Genomic DNA, 14,817 nt, shown 5'->3' with positions numbered 1-14,817 from the left:
GTGATAAATGTGCTGTGTTACAGAATAAAAGCATATAGCAGAGGATGGTTTCGATCCATTGACCTCTGGGTTATGGGCCCAGCGGCTGCGCCACACACAACATGAATCCTTCCTCAAGAACCCAGAAGAGGACTTGATGCGTCATTATATACATGCAACCCAAGTTCATTCATAATATTTATTTCAATAGCTTTTAATTTAAACGAAGTCAAATGAAATGTGACATAAAATACAAAGGTGCTTCCTATTGTGTTCATTTCACAAATATGAATATGTGATTCTGATGCTCTGATTATCGTAATTCAATTTCATGTATATAGCGCTTTCCACAATGTGCAAATTGTCCCAAAGCTGCTTTACGTGAGAAAATAATAAAAAACAAGTTGAAACACAGCTCAGTACATATAGAACAAACATGATCAGCAGTCTCCCGGTGGGTTATTTAACACATTTAGCAGTAAGCGAATGCGTGTCGTTATGTTTATAATAACATGAAATATGATGCAAACACAATCCTTTATAATAAAGACGTGACAATAGGAAATATATACAAATCAAATCATGTAGTGAATGAGGCTAAGCTCCGGTACAATATGAATCCAAAATAGAAAGTTAAACATAAAGTCACCATGAAACGGAAGTTGTGATTGTCTTCTTTTCCGTATCGTCACGTGAGTTTGAATGTCATCTTGTTTTTTTATGTTTTGTTATTCAATAAAAAATGGCTCAATTCAATTAATTTTCGTTTGAAGTTCTGTATGATTGTTAATCCGGCAGTCACGGATTCTTTTCTGTTATTTAATAACGAGGTCATGTGATTGTATTACATTGATCGAAAAAGGGGCGACTTCCGATCTGGCCAATTGGAAACGCCGTACATCACGTGACCCAGAGACACGCAGGCGCGCCGCGTTGTTTTTGCTCGTAGTCGTCAGCTCATGATGCAGCGCGTGCTGACGGTGAGACTCGCGCGACTCTTCACGTTAAACAGGCTCGCGCCGCGTGTCCGACCCGCCGTTGCGAACATGTCCACTCTGCTCATCAACAGGCCTCAGTACAGCTGGTTAAAAGAGTTAGACCTGCACGAGGACAATGCCGGAGTTTATAACGGCTGCTGGGGGGGAACGGGAGAGGTAAGAGGATCTCACGCGCTAATAATAGTCATTCCTCCACGCGCAGAACTATTCATTTGTATTGCGTGATATAAGCTGTGAGCGTCAGGCGTGCGCGTGCGGGTAAAGGTTCCTCGTGAACAACTGAACTGAAGCAAAAACACAAGTGAAAATCGCGAGACACACCGGTGTAACGTGTGTGTGTGTGTGTGTGTGTGTGTGTGTGTGTGTGTGTGTGTGTGTGTGTGTGTGTGTGTGTGTGTGTGTGTGTGTGTGTGTGTGTGTGTGTGTGTGTGTGTGTGTGTGTGTGTGTGTGTGTGAACAGGTGATCACTTCATACTGTCCTGCCAACAATGAGCCCATCGCCAGAGTACGACAGGTAACCCGCTGCCTGCACTTCACTGATGTTTATAAATGAACACACACACACACAGTCACTGACACACACTGTGTGTTCTCTTTCATCAGGCGACTATGGCAGAATATGAAGAAACTGTACAGAAAGCACTGGACGCCTGGAGAGTTTGGGCAGATGTAAGCACACGTCATTGATCCACTGATAACTGTTTATGATTGATTGATTAACTGATAACGAAACCAGCGTGTGACCGGACACTTGCCGTACAGTCGTTTCCACGCAAAACTTGCAATTTATATAAATGGACGTGAGCGGTTGCTACTAACAAACCGACCGACAGGTCTCAGTTTGTGTACGCACATTTCGAGAAAGGCCGAAGGTCTGTGTACCCTTCTGGTAACTGATCGTTTACATTTATGCATTTGGCAGATGCTTTTATCCAAAGCGACTTACATTACACTATCCTTTACATTTTCTAGCCTAATTATATGCTTATTTAAATGCTTGAAATTACAAGGTTGACTTGTGCGTTCACATGAGTTAATTGTTTTATGTGCGATGTTTGCTTGTGGGTCAAAGCTCGCGGGCTCCTGGCCGGTTTGTGGGGCAGAACACTGCTGTTTTGGTTCTTACCTCTGATAGATCTTTCCTTCCCCACAGACATTTAATACACATTTGATTGACTAATTTACACGTTAATGTTACTCTAACACAGTTCTTTAAGACTGGTTGTAAAATGCATTTAAATTTAAACTAAATTAATCTGACTTCAAAGTAATTTAAAGCAACAACAATGCTTTCAGTGTATAATAGTGAATCATTAATAATAAATAATTTTTACAAAACTAAAATATCCAATAAAAAATACTAACCTCAGCTTGAATTCGGTTGATCTCTTTTAAAATGTTTTTCACTTCTTCTGATTTCGCTTTTCAAGGTTAAAGTTCACATGTCTAAATCGTAAGAGTTCCTCTTTTTGGCCGGATTACATTTGTTCATGTCACAAACTCTAGGGGTGAGGCGTCTACACCCTGTAAATACAAATGTAATATTAGACAAAAAAAACCAGCGTAAATACAAAAAACAGTTTTTAAATGATGGTGTAATTTATTAAGGGAAAAAACAATCCAAACATTTCTGACCCTATGTGAAAAAGTAATTGCCCCCTAAACCTAAAAACTGGTTGTACCACCCTTGGCGCAACAACTGCAATCAAGCGTCTGCGATGGCTCGCAAGGAGTCTTTCACATCGCTGTGGAGGAATTTTGGCCCACTCTTCTTTGCAGAATTGTTGTAATTCAGCCACATTGAAGGGCTTCGAGCATGAACAGCCTTTTTAAGGTCATGCCACAGCATTTCAATTTGATTTTAGTCCGGACTTTGACAAGGCCACTCCCAAACCTTTATTTCGTTTTTTTAGCCATTCAGAGGTGGACTTGCTGGTGTGTTTTGGATCATCACAACCCTTTGAGGTCACACACCGATGGTTGGACGATCTCTTTTAAGATTTTCTGGTAGAGCGCAGAATTCTTGGTTCCATCAATTATGGCCAGTCGTCCAGGTCCTGATGCTGGAAAGCAGGCCCAGAACATCACACTGACTCCACCATGTTTGACTGTTGGTCTGATGTTCTTTTTATGAAATGCTGTGTTAGTTTAACACCAGATGTAACAGGACACACACCTTCCAAAAAGTTCAACCTCTGTCTCATCAGTCCACAGAATATTTGCCCAAAAGTTTTGGGGATCATCAAGATGTTTTTTAGCACACTTTTGTGTTCTCTTTGGTCAGCAGTGGTTTTCGCCTTGGAACTCTCCCATGGATGCCGCTTTTGAATCAAATAAAGCTGTACACTATCACAGAATTTGTCACGCATGCAAATTCCATTTATTGCAGTAATACGTTTAACCACCAGGTGGCAACAGTTACGTGGGACCAATAATTCAAGGTAGTAGTAAAAGGCCCAGAGAGGTATTGCAATATTAAGAGGTGCTCCAATTGATCGGTAACCTATCACAATCTGCCGATAAACGCTTTGGGAAGTTGATGTCAGATGACACAAAACTCGCGAGACAATCTTTTTTATGCGCTACGAAAATGGCTTCAACGGTCTGGCAATTCTTCAAGGTGTGTAAAAAAGATAGCAATCTGCAACGTGTGTACCAAGCAAATTCCACAAACATTTTAACACCACCAACCTCATCACACATTTGAAGGTTAGTCACGTAAAGGAATATGAGCAGATTTCGGTCAAGTTCGGCAGCTCAAGCGCTACTCACTCAACTGTTGGTAATAGAGACGCTTCACAGACAGCAACCCTACTGCATAAAAACAGATCAGCTCATCAACTGCATCGGCTGCAGTCGTTACACCATCCATCAGAGCTTTAACTCGTCTTCTTGAGAAGACCGCGGAGACCACGTTGTTGGATGTGGTCCAAAAAAGATTTTGAATTGATCACCTGTATACCATCGCTACAATCCTCCATCCCAGGTGAGAATAAATTCTTACAAAAAAATGATATTCCTAATGTATGTGCGTGTGCATGCATGTGTAAATGTGTCATGAATTAAAGAGAAAACAACATTCAGAATCCATATAAATTGGAACGTATATAATTTTGACTATTCTTGTAGACTCCTTTACTCAAATTGCATTGTATATTGTATCTTTGGGCAAAACAATCGAAAAACTTGCTATTACTGAAATGAATACAACGTCATTGTTGTTCCATTGTGTATTTACTTAAAATTTGGTAAGTTTGCTGTATAAATAACTGGGAGAGTTAACAATAAGACTACAGAAATAGCACATTTTGGAGAATGCTAGGCTGACTAAACAAAACAAGAGCCAAGCATAAACCTTCGACATGCATTATTTAATGCATTGTTATTCTAAATCAAAAATTTCTGTGTTGTCAAATGTTTATTTTACTAAAATGGAGTAACTATAAACCCATCACTGAATTTAATAAAAATCCTAATCAGAAATACTTAAGAGTCAATTGAAATAAATAATGAATGTTTTGTTTTCTCATAAATAAAAAGGTATAAAGACAGATATTTCCCTGACACACTCAAGCCCGTGAGCTGCTTTCTGATGTCTGGATTGGAGTAGCAGGATGGTGAGGCAGCGAGCGCGTCCGAACCTCCCCAGAAAGTACCACGGACTGGCTCCTTGCGAGCTATGCATGCGGAGTTGTGGGATGTCAATCGGGAACATGGTGGCAGCAGTGACCTCAGCAGCTCAGCATCATTGCAGTTGAACCTCTACTTATCAGAGCCAGTTATCCCTCAAAGTGGACAGCCACTTGTGTTTTGGCCAAACAATAAATGTCGCTTTCCGGTTCTCGCACAAGCAGCAAGAACCTACCTCTGTGCCCCGTGCACAAGTGTTGATAGCGAGCGACTTTTTAGCACAGCGAGAATTAGTATAGATGAGAAGAGGAACAAGCTGTCAGCCAAAAATGCGAAGATGCTTAAATTAATTAAGAAAAGATCTGCCATTGATGCTTAGGGAGCTTCTCTGCCTCACTCTCCCTCTAAGGAAACTTCTCTAGAATTGATCATTGATTCATGATGCAAAAGCCGTCATTCAAGTGCAGCTTTGGTTGTGTTAGTGTTAACTGCATTTCTTCTTGACATTCCAAGATTTGTGAACTTGCAATGGGCCTGGCTTGTCTGGCCTTCCCTAAGAAGAGAGTTGAAGTTTAATTTAGAGATTCTTTATTTTTGCTGTGCACTTTATTAGCTTAGGTCCTTAAACTTAAGGCTAATGGCTATGGCCTTTTTTGTTGCAGTTCTAAGCCTGAAGTTAAAGTCGTCTAAAGCTAATGTTAAAGACTGTATTCTCTTTTGTTTTATGTGTGCAGGAAAGCTGTATTTGTCAAGCTCAAAACTGTCAATAAATATTCACTTGTGAATTCATTAGACTTTCTCTTAATTTGAATACTTGATATACATTGTTGTGAAATATAGTTTGATAAATAATGCTACTGAGAAAGCTTGTAATAGCCCCTGTGATCGGTATCGGATGATACAGCGATCGAGGATCGGCCTGATCGGAGCACCCCTACCGGTATTACTACTCTTATCGGTCCGGTACTTTTACGGTTTTCTTATCGTGCTTTTGGATACATATTTTTTTATAAAAAATAAGACCAAAAGTAAAGAATTTATGAATTGAATAACACTGCTTTATTTTCTGCAAATGTAAAATAAATTGAACTCGGCGTGGACCAGCAGTATTTAAAGAAGTGGGGTGGTTTATCCGCCTGCAACTACTTTTCTTTGAAATATTTAAATATGTGTTTTAATGGACAGATTTTTATGTTTCCCCTTTGAATACAAGTAAAGCGATAAATGATTAAGCTTTCAATGTTGTCACATAGGCCTATTATGTGTTGATTTATTTATTAATATATAAACGAGTAGAAAATGTGTTGTCACATCATATAACCCAGTAGGGTTAGACACACAGAAATCAATATAGGTTGCGTGCATGTCTTATCTGTTGTGGAAGACGCATGCATGGAGACTTGCTGTGGGAGCCACGACCCCATGCGCAGGTATGACTGTGCTTGAGAGAGCAGTGCGTGTTTGTGATGTTATAACAGCTCATCCGTTTAGTTTTGGTAACGTGAAACTGAGACGGACACGAGTTTCAAAAGCCTTCAAACAACTCGTCTGTTGAGTTTGAGAGACGGCATGTTTGGGTAGATACGCAGCGCGGAGCAGTGTGTTGCATGTTTCTCCAGTGCCGAAAGCAGAACCGATAAGGCCGGAGCTTATCGATGCTGCAGTCTTTCATAATTTAGGCACAGGGTTCTTTTAATACCGGGTTTAGGCACCCATCCCTAAAAGCAGTATACTTTGCCATGGGTTCTGATGACTGAACCTTCTGATGATAGTTAATCTGACCCTAATCCTTCCTCCACCCTAACTCATCACCATCAGCCTGTATAGCAGGGGGAACGACCTGAGTCTGGGCACACACCGCGGACCTCTCCCCGCACAAGAGGCGGGTGCTCAGAGGAACCCCTCTCCCCAGGACAGCACGCCAAATACCCATAATATTCGTCCCCATCTGTAGTACTTATATGCGAGTGGAACTCGTGAAACATATTTACTGAGAAAAATGATGATGTGTTCAACACTTATTGTACCCGCTGTGTATATATGTGAATAACTGAAGAGCACGACTACACATATATTCAGTTCTTATCAAGGAAACACTAGTGAACGGATGTAATTGAGTCATTCTCCCGCTCAGGTTCCTGCTCCAAAGAGAGGCGAGGTGGTGCGGCAGATCGGTGATGCTCTCAGACGAAAGATCAAAGCTCTCGGCAGTCTGGTAACACTCAAGTGTTTCATCTCATGATAAAGAGTCGTGATACGCAAGCAGTGCGTGATGTGTGTGTGTTGTGTGCAGGTGTCTCTGGAGATGGGTAAGATCTATGTGGAGGGTGTGGGTGAGGTACAGGAGTATGTGGATGTGTGTGACTATGCCGTGGGTCTCTCTCGGATGATCGGTGGACCCATCTTACCCTCTGAACGTGAGTTTAAAGACCTTGAGGCTTCACTCATTCACTGGCAAATGTGTTGCGGTACTGAGCGTTGTGTTGTGTATCAGGGCCGGGTCATGCTCTCATCGAGCAGTGGAATCCTGTGGGTCTGGTGGGAATCATCACAGCGTTTAACTTCCCTGTGGCCGTTTACGGCTGGAATAACGCAATCGCTCTCATCTGCGGCAACGTCTGTCTCTGGTCAGATTCTGTTCTCTCATTCCTCTCATGTGTACATGAACTGTGTTTATAATGTGAGGTTTTTTCTGTCTGTAGGAAAGGAGCTCCGACCACCCCCCTCACCAGCGTGGCTGTATCAAAGTACCTGCTCCTCTCATTTATCTTCCTTTAGCTGATACACAAGAGAATTGTGTTTTTCTACATGTGAATATTAGATCATCAGGAGTATTTTGGCCAATATTGAGATTATTTCACATAATGGCTCGCTGACTTTTGAAACGACTACAAATAAATGAATGACTTGAATCAAATAAATGTGTAAAAGAAGCAGCTCTGCTGTAGATCTTTGCAGAATCGAATGCCGCACAATAACTGTTTCACCTCCATTATTGTCTTGTTGTTATCAGGGAATTGTTATCTAGTCTGTCTGTAAGGCATTAGAGCTCAACCTTCATGTGTTATCTTTTCTTTTCTTTGATATTGTTTTTATTTTTGGTTTTTTTGAAGCATGTCTTGTTTGTGTTGTGTTTGATTTTGTGTGTTTGTTGTGCAGAATTGTTGCTGAAGTGCTGGAGAAGAATAACCTTCCAGGTGCTATTTGCTCTATGACCTGTGGTGGTGCGGACATTGGGTGTGTAATCCAAACACACACTGTTTGTGTTACTTTCACTGTTACTAATTCTGTGTGTTTGCGTGCGCAGCACGGCCATGGCTCGAGACGAGCGAGTGGGTCTGCTCTCATTCACAGGCAGCACTCATGTGGGTAAACAGGTGGCATTGATGGTGCAGGAGCGCTTTGGTAAGTTCACATCTAACCCAACATCAACATTTCATATAGTTTTCATATTTCTTTTGACCGCTTATTACATTGAATCATTTCATGTAAACTGATTTATGTTCTGTTAGTTTTCCAAAATTGAGGACGTCAGTATATGGAGTTTTGAAATGATGACCTTGAGACGATCATGTGACTGCAACACATTCCATGTCAAATGACAGAAGTTGTTTTTTAACCCAAACCAGTAACAGTTTTCGGTTTTACTTGTGAAAAGAGCATAAACACGTAACCCATCTGTAGAGATGAGAATACAGACATGGTTGAAATAGGGCTGTGAAGCGATTATAGTTTAGAATCGAATTAATTACACGATGTGATGATGAATTTAATTCACTTTAGAATGTCATGATAATTCACTCACCCACATGTCATGCCTGTGTGTTTGTCTTCTGTTGAAAACAAACTGAGGCTTTTGCAGAAGTTCTCAATATGATTCACTTAAACGGGGGCTTCAAAAGGCCCTAACTTACACGACACCAGCCGATGAATAAGGGTGTTGACTAGCCAGACCATTCGTTCTTTTACAAGTAAAGTAAAAACCCATACGTTTGAAACATAAATATATGGCTTGCTCTGCCTCGGAGGTCCTCCGGGATGTGCGTCCACAACCTTCATATTACACAATCATGTTGGAAAGGTCACGCGTGACGTAGATTTAAAAAGATGAAGACATCCCTGATATGCACACGAACTGACCATTTTAAACAACAATCTGCACAAAGACGTATAACGTGTCATTCAACATCCAAGAACTCGTGAACACTGGGTCGTGGACGCGCTACATGCAGTCTGAGGCAGTGCAAGCCATATGTTTATGTGTAAAATGTATATCATGTTTTGTTTTCTTGGAAAATGACTTATGGTTTCTCTAGACAACAGTACGGAAGCCGTAAGGTGCCCAACAAATCTAAAAGCCAAAAAACTAAACCTGAATCACAATTAACAAACCATAAAACACAACAACAATTCCGGAAACAAAATAAAAAGTCAGAAAACACAACGACAAATCAGTAAAACCGGAAAAGGGAGGTGTGACCAGGGTAGTTACTGCCGATTGGACGGAACACACGCGCACAAGAACTCTGTTGACTGTCAAATGGAGCAAAACAATAACCAAGCAGAAAGAATCTAACAACCGTAGTTATCACTTCATCAAACCCTTTTCTTTATTCTGTCAAAAGCATTACAAACACTATCATGGCAATTACCAATCATTTCAATATAAACCAGGCTATGTGTAGGTTAGGTTAGTGGTTGGGTCCGAGTGTTCGGATGCTTTAAGGTGGAACAGAAACAATAGGTCCAGTGGAGCCAGTAGACACTTTCGGGTGATGATGTAAGCAGCTATTTTTTATCAAACAGTATTAATATTCATTTTTAATTACTGTGACGACATAAATACTACAATATTTAAATTGTTATATTTAGTGATGTTCCACCTTAAATGCTTTAGATGACGCTGCTTGAGCAATTTCTCAACCATGAATCATATTTTTTAAATGATATAATAGGTTATATGTACACATTTGTTTATATTGAACACATATATAATGAACAAAGCTTACAGTGCAATAATAAATAACTCATTCTGAAGTCTCGAGAGACTTTGCGAGTGTTCACAGTCAGGACTCTGTTTTTGTTCTCTCACGGTTTAAAACTCTTATGTGATTTTCTAGGTAATCATTTAGCTGGAAAATTAAGATTTCATCCTCCTTGTAGCATGGCCTTGTAAACTAACGGTACTGTTTAGCGTGTTGACAAAATGCTGTCCTACTTGTTAGTTACTTTGGATAAAAGCTAATGAAAAAATGTAAAACAGACAATATTGTCTGTAAAATATATTGTAATTTCGCATTATTTTAACTGTTGCATTAAATCAACATGACACGTGCAGGTCAGATACTTGTGTCTCAGGCGGGACGGGCACGTCAAATACCATCAACAACAAAAAGAATTGCGCTCGTTTTGCATAGCGTGTTACTTATAATTAACGTGTCTCATGAACAGCCCTAGTGTGGTGGGATAACTGAGTCAATGAGCAGTTATGATAAGAACCTCTACCATTCATCGCTCACATCCACACAGAAATGTGCAGAATTATCATCTTGTAATTCACTGATATCTATATAGATTGACGCGCTGTTTAGAAACACAGAAAAGCACATGGTTGATGGCTCGTATCTTAAGCTCTCTGATGATGTCATGACATTGATGTCGTTCAGGTCGTCAGCTGCTGGAGTTGGGAGGAAACAACGCCATCATCGGTGGGCCACATTTCACTCATTAAAGCCTCTTTGAATGTTTTACTTCTTGATGTTTTTGGATCAACAGTAAATAAGCTCTGGTGGTCCACAGACGTGATGCAGTTGTTTGTGTTTCAGTGTTTGAGGACGCTGATCTCAGTCTGGTTGTGCCGTCCGCTGTCTTTGCCTCCGTAGGAACGGCCGGTCAGCGTTGCACTACTACCAGAAGACTTGTTAGTGTGACGTACTAAAGACACATGCACTAGATGGATATTGTGCACATCTGTTGATCTTAATGTAACCGCTCTGTTCGTCATGCAGATTCTTCATGAAAGTGTTCACGATGAGGTTGTGGCCAAGCTCTCTAAAGCCTACAAACAGATCCGAATGGGCGACCCCTGGGACCGTGAGTTGATTACTCTGGAGAACAGTACCTTTATAAAGCAGGTCCTGTGATAATTCTTCTTTATTTGTTGACAGCAAACACTCTGTATGGACCTCTGCACACCAAACAGGCCGTTCAGCAGTATCTGTCAGCTATAGAACAAGCCAAACAGCAGGGCGGCACGCTCGTGTGTGGAGGAAAGGTGACGCTCCGTTCATACTCAATACTGTCTGTGTGCCCATCATGATGTTTGTACACATGTGCACTCCATACACAAACACTGAGTGTTGCATTGAGATGTGTGTGCGCATCAAACGGCAACGTCTTCGTACCCACAAACATCAACACAAGATTTCACTTGAAAGTGGAGATTGTGTTGAGGGTTTGTATTCTGAATTGACAGTCGACTCCCATCATTCACTGGTTCATGAAGGACACGACACTTCAATTCAGTGCATTCTAACTGCATGAAAAGCATTTGAATGAGTTAGTTTCAGGAGCTTGTCTATTCTTCAGATAGAATTCTATTCATTTGAATTAGGAATAATTTTACTTGTAAACATAGATATTTAAATATTAATTTTAACCACCACTGATGTTTTAATCTTGCTAGGTTCATTTAGTTAAATATTTACATTTAGCAGAAGCTTTATCCAAAGTGACTTGCAGAGGATAACAATAAAGCGATTTGTCATAAGTGCTTATTGCTTATGTTTCATCAATATGGCGCCTGGACTGCAGTTAACTTCCACTCTGTGTTCATGAGTCTGGCTAGCGCCTGACAATATTACTGTTTATATTTCATTTAATTTATGTTCATATGAATTTATATACTATTTTTCATGGTATAATAATTGTATTATCTAAACTAGGGGTTGTCAAACTTTTCAGATTAGTTGAAAGAAAATGAGTTGTTGGAAGTAGCACCCAATGACGGCCATAACAAAATCACATGATTACTCATTACAAATGACTAATAGAGCTGTGAATCTTTATACTTATTTAGTTGATTATCTGGAGGAAATGTTTGTGAAGTGAGCTGAGAATCTTATTGGCAGGTCATGGAGCGTCCAGGGAACTACGTGGAACCCACAATTATAACTGGATTGCCACACGATGCTCCAATAGTTCACACGGAGACCTTCGTTCCCATCCTTTACGTTCTCAAATTCAAGGTAACTACTTACATTTATTCAGATGTTTTAGCCAACAAGAAGCACAGTTCACCCCGCTGCGTTTACAGCCGTGCTTTAATCGACATCATGCTGTGATGTTTCAGACAGAGGAAGAGGCGTTTGCCTGGAATAATGAAGTGAAACAAGGACTGTCCAGCAGCATCTTCACCAGAGACATGGGGCGAGTGTTCCGCTGGTTAGGGTGCGTGGATGCCGCTCTCTATTGGGCTTATGTGGGCGTAATGGGAAGTGCAATATTTCACATGTGGAGACTATTAGTATGTAACAGTAGTTGTCACATTTTAGACCCAAAGGCTCTGACTGCGGCATTGTCAACGTCAACATTCCTACCAGCGGCGCTGAGATTGGAGGAGCCTTCGGTACGTATCCTCACATCTGTATTACAGAAAAACATTCCCATAACCAAGAGCATGGAAAATTCTGTACAACACACACGTGACATGAACTTTTCTCTGCCATTGGATTCCGTCTTTAAGGGCACAGCCCCTAGGGTGCGTTCAGACCTGTAGATCGGTTCATTTGGTCTGCCGTTTTGTTTTTTGCACCACATGGATTGCTCTGCTCTAAACTAGCTGAATCTTGTCACGTGACAACATCCATGTCACTCGTTGGTCACGTGTCATTTTGATTGGACAGAATTAACGTGTGGGAGAACTCTTGGAAGTAAAGAGAGAAATGAGGAAAGGCATCATCATGGAATGAAGAGACGACTGTGCGGGTCGTCATCATTTACGACATAGTTTATACACCAGTCCTCCTCTGCACCTCCTCACAACTCTAAGTTTGTCCGCGAGTGCGAACTGTCAACAAGGAATAATGCACAGGGCAACTGGGTTAGTCCAAAAATGTGTAGTTGTGTCTGTTATGAGGTCGGAAGAACCGCTCCAGGGTTGGTTTGAAAGCGTACCAAGACCACGTCACCTCTTCAGGTTGCACCTGCCCAAATGAAACCGACTCCAGTGCGGTTCAAGCAAACAAAATCAGGCACCCGTACATCATCAACAACGTGTTAACAACTGCACCTGACCTCTGATGCCAAGAGAGTTCTCAAGACTGTCCAGTAGATTGACGACATGAATAAATCTATGACAGCAGGGTCATTCATCTTAATGCTGAAGCTGTTACAGAGGTTAAATGTGCTGCTATAGCTCAGCATGCATCACTGATATTTCATCTGAGGCAGGCTAGTGCTAGTTCAAGTCCAGCGTCTGACGTTAGCGTAGCAGGATTTAAAGGCCCCTCGCTGTTTAGAATGGTCATCTTCTCCCGTACCGTTCTGTGCTTGTTGTTAATAGAGATATTTACAACTTATTTTTAACTGCTTTGTTTTGCGTGTATTTACACAGGTGGAGAGAAACACACGGGAGGCGGCCGTGAGTCGGGCAGTGACTCGTGGAAACAGTACATGAGAAGATCCACATGGTCAGTGTTTATCCAAACCTCTCATTCTGCCATCATTTCATCAGGGATATTTTGTAATGACCTGCTTTATATCTAAAACACCGGATGAGAAGCGTTACATTACAACACGTTTTTTTGAAACATGTAAAACATTAATTGTTTATATGAAGACAAACACACAGTAAGAGCGGTGCTCCTTCACAACTCCAGACGCTGTAGACGTGACGTTGTGCTGTGCTTCTCGTCCGGTGTGACGTTCTTTAACGAATCAACACGAAGCCGTATGATCTTAAGAAGTAAGCTGTCGTGTTTACATCAGTGCTATAAGAATTCATCACGATCGACTAAACACTCAATTCCTTCAAGTATGCGAGGTTCACGATATAAACTCATAAACATTACAGTGGTTACATTGGTAACTTCTGACACGTTGATGAATGTATAGGTCTGTTACTGCCGGGACATTTCCACACCTCTAAACATGACGTAATTGGTTGCTTTACCTGTCAGTCATATGGACCAAAGAAAGCAGCCAATGTTCCCAGAGCTTAAGTATGAAGACTACTGTTTTTATTGTACATCAAAAGTCAAGAAAGTTAAATTGTTAGTGAAGAAATAGCGTATCGTTGAATGAATCTGCTAATCAGGATCCTGATTTACACGAAACAAAATTGATGTTGGGAATTTTTTCTCTGAATGCTGATAAAACGTTGCTTGTGCAAATGCAGTAAAGAAGCTCTGTGATTTATTTTCTTCTTCTTTCCACAGCACCATCAACTACAGCAAAGATCTGCCGCTGGCTCAGGGCATAAAGTTTGAATGAACACTACATTCTTCACGGGTTACACAGGATTTTATTCTCATACAGCCATGTGTTTTGTAAGCATTTATCCGTTCTCCCTTTCTGGATCAGATACTGTATGTTATGTGGTGACCGATGCTCGAGTGAATGTTAGAAATGAACACGTGTTTAAATCATCAGTAATAAAAGCTGAGTGCGAGATGATGTCACCCACCGCTTCCAATGTGTTGCTTTTGTGTCTGTCTTATAAACTCTGCTGTACACACCAACACTTCATACACATCACACACACACACACACGTCAAGTCAGCTTTATTAATATGTAGCGACAATGAGTCTTGGGGAAAAATCAAACTCAAATGGATTGAATATTCATTGATTTATGAATATAATCTGCTGGTCGTTCATATTAAATCTCAAATTTCCCGATAAGGAAATATGTTTAATTTAGTACAAGTAACCTCTATAGAATTGTTTAAGTTATCTGACTATTTCGTTTGTCCTGCAAACTATAGTTATGGACTTCCCACTCAATTCTCAATAAGGGATTACTGCCTTACGAACGTCTAAATAGTCTTAATTTTCTGATCAGGACAAATTAATACTTCCTAGGTTCGTACAGTTTATATCACTGAAATAGTAATATGCTAAAGCGTAGGTAACGTCAATATCTTAGTTTCATTGACTTCGAGCATGTGGTGCAAATAACAGATTCAGTTCAAATGTACTTTTTGGGATT

The 14,817-nt window shown here is 40.7% G+C and overlaps 1 protein-coding gene across 1 annotated transcript; it reads left to right on the top strand.

Moving 5' to 3' along the window:
- Positions 1–852: 852 nt before the first annotated feature.
- On the top strand, positions 853–14,287 carry aldh7a1 (aldehyde dehydrogenase 7 family, member A1). Its single transcript, XM_079448025.1, has 18 exons — positions 853–1,133; positions 1,438–1,491; positions 1,581–1,646; positions 6,742–6,822; positions 6,901–7,024; positions 7,102–7,234; positions 7,310–7,354; positions 7,767–7,844; positions 7,915–8,012; positions 10,274–10,315; positions 10,433–10,527; positions 10,616–10,700; positions 10,775–10,881; positions 11,738–11,854; positions 11,959–12,056; positions 12,161–12,234; positions 13,222–13,297; positions 14,045–14,287. Exons 1-18 carry the CDS (start codon positions 939–941, stop codon positions 14,097–14,099), a joined length of 1,623 nt encoding a protein of 540 aa, XP_079304151.1. The 5' UTR covers positions 853–938; the 3' UTR covers positions 14,100–14,287.
- The last annotated feature ends 530 nt before the right edge of the window (positions 14,288–14,817 follow it).

Source organism: Barbatula barbatula (genome assembly GCF_947034865.1).
Source record: "Barbatula barbatula genome assembly, chromosome: 24".
NCBI lineage: Eukaryota > Metazoa > Chordata > Actinopteri > Cypriniformes > Nemacheilidae > Barbatula > Barbatula barbatula.
The sequence above is the reverse complement of the archived record's forward strand: the minus strand, read 5'-3'. Positions and strand labels throughout refer to the sequence as shown.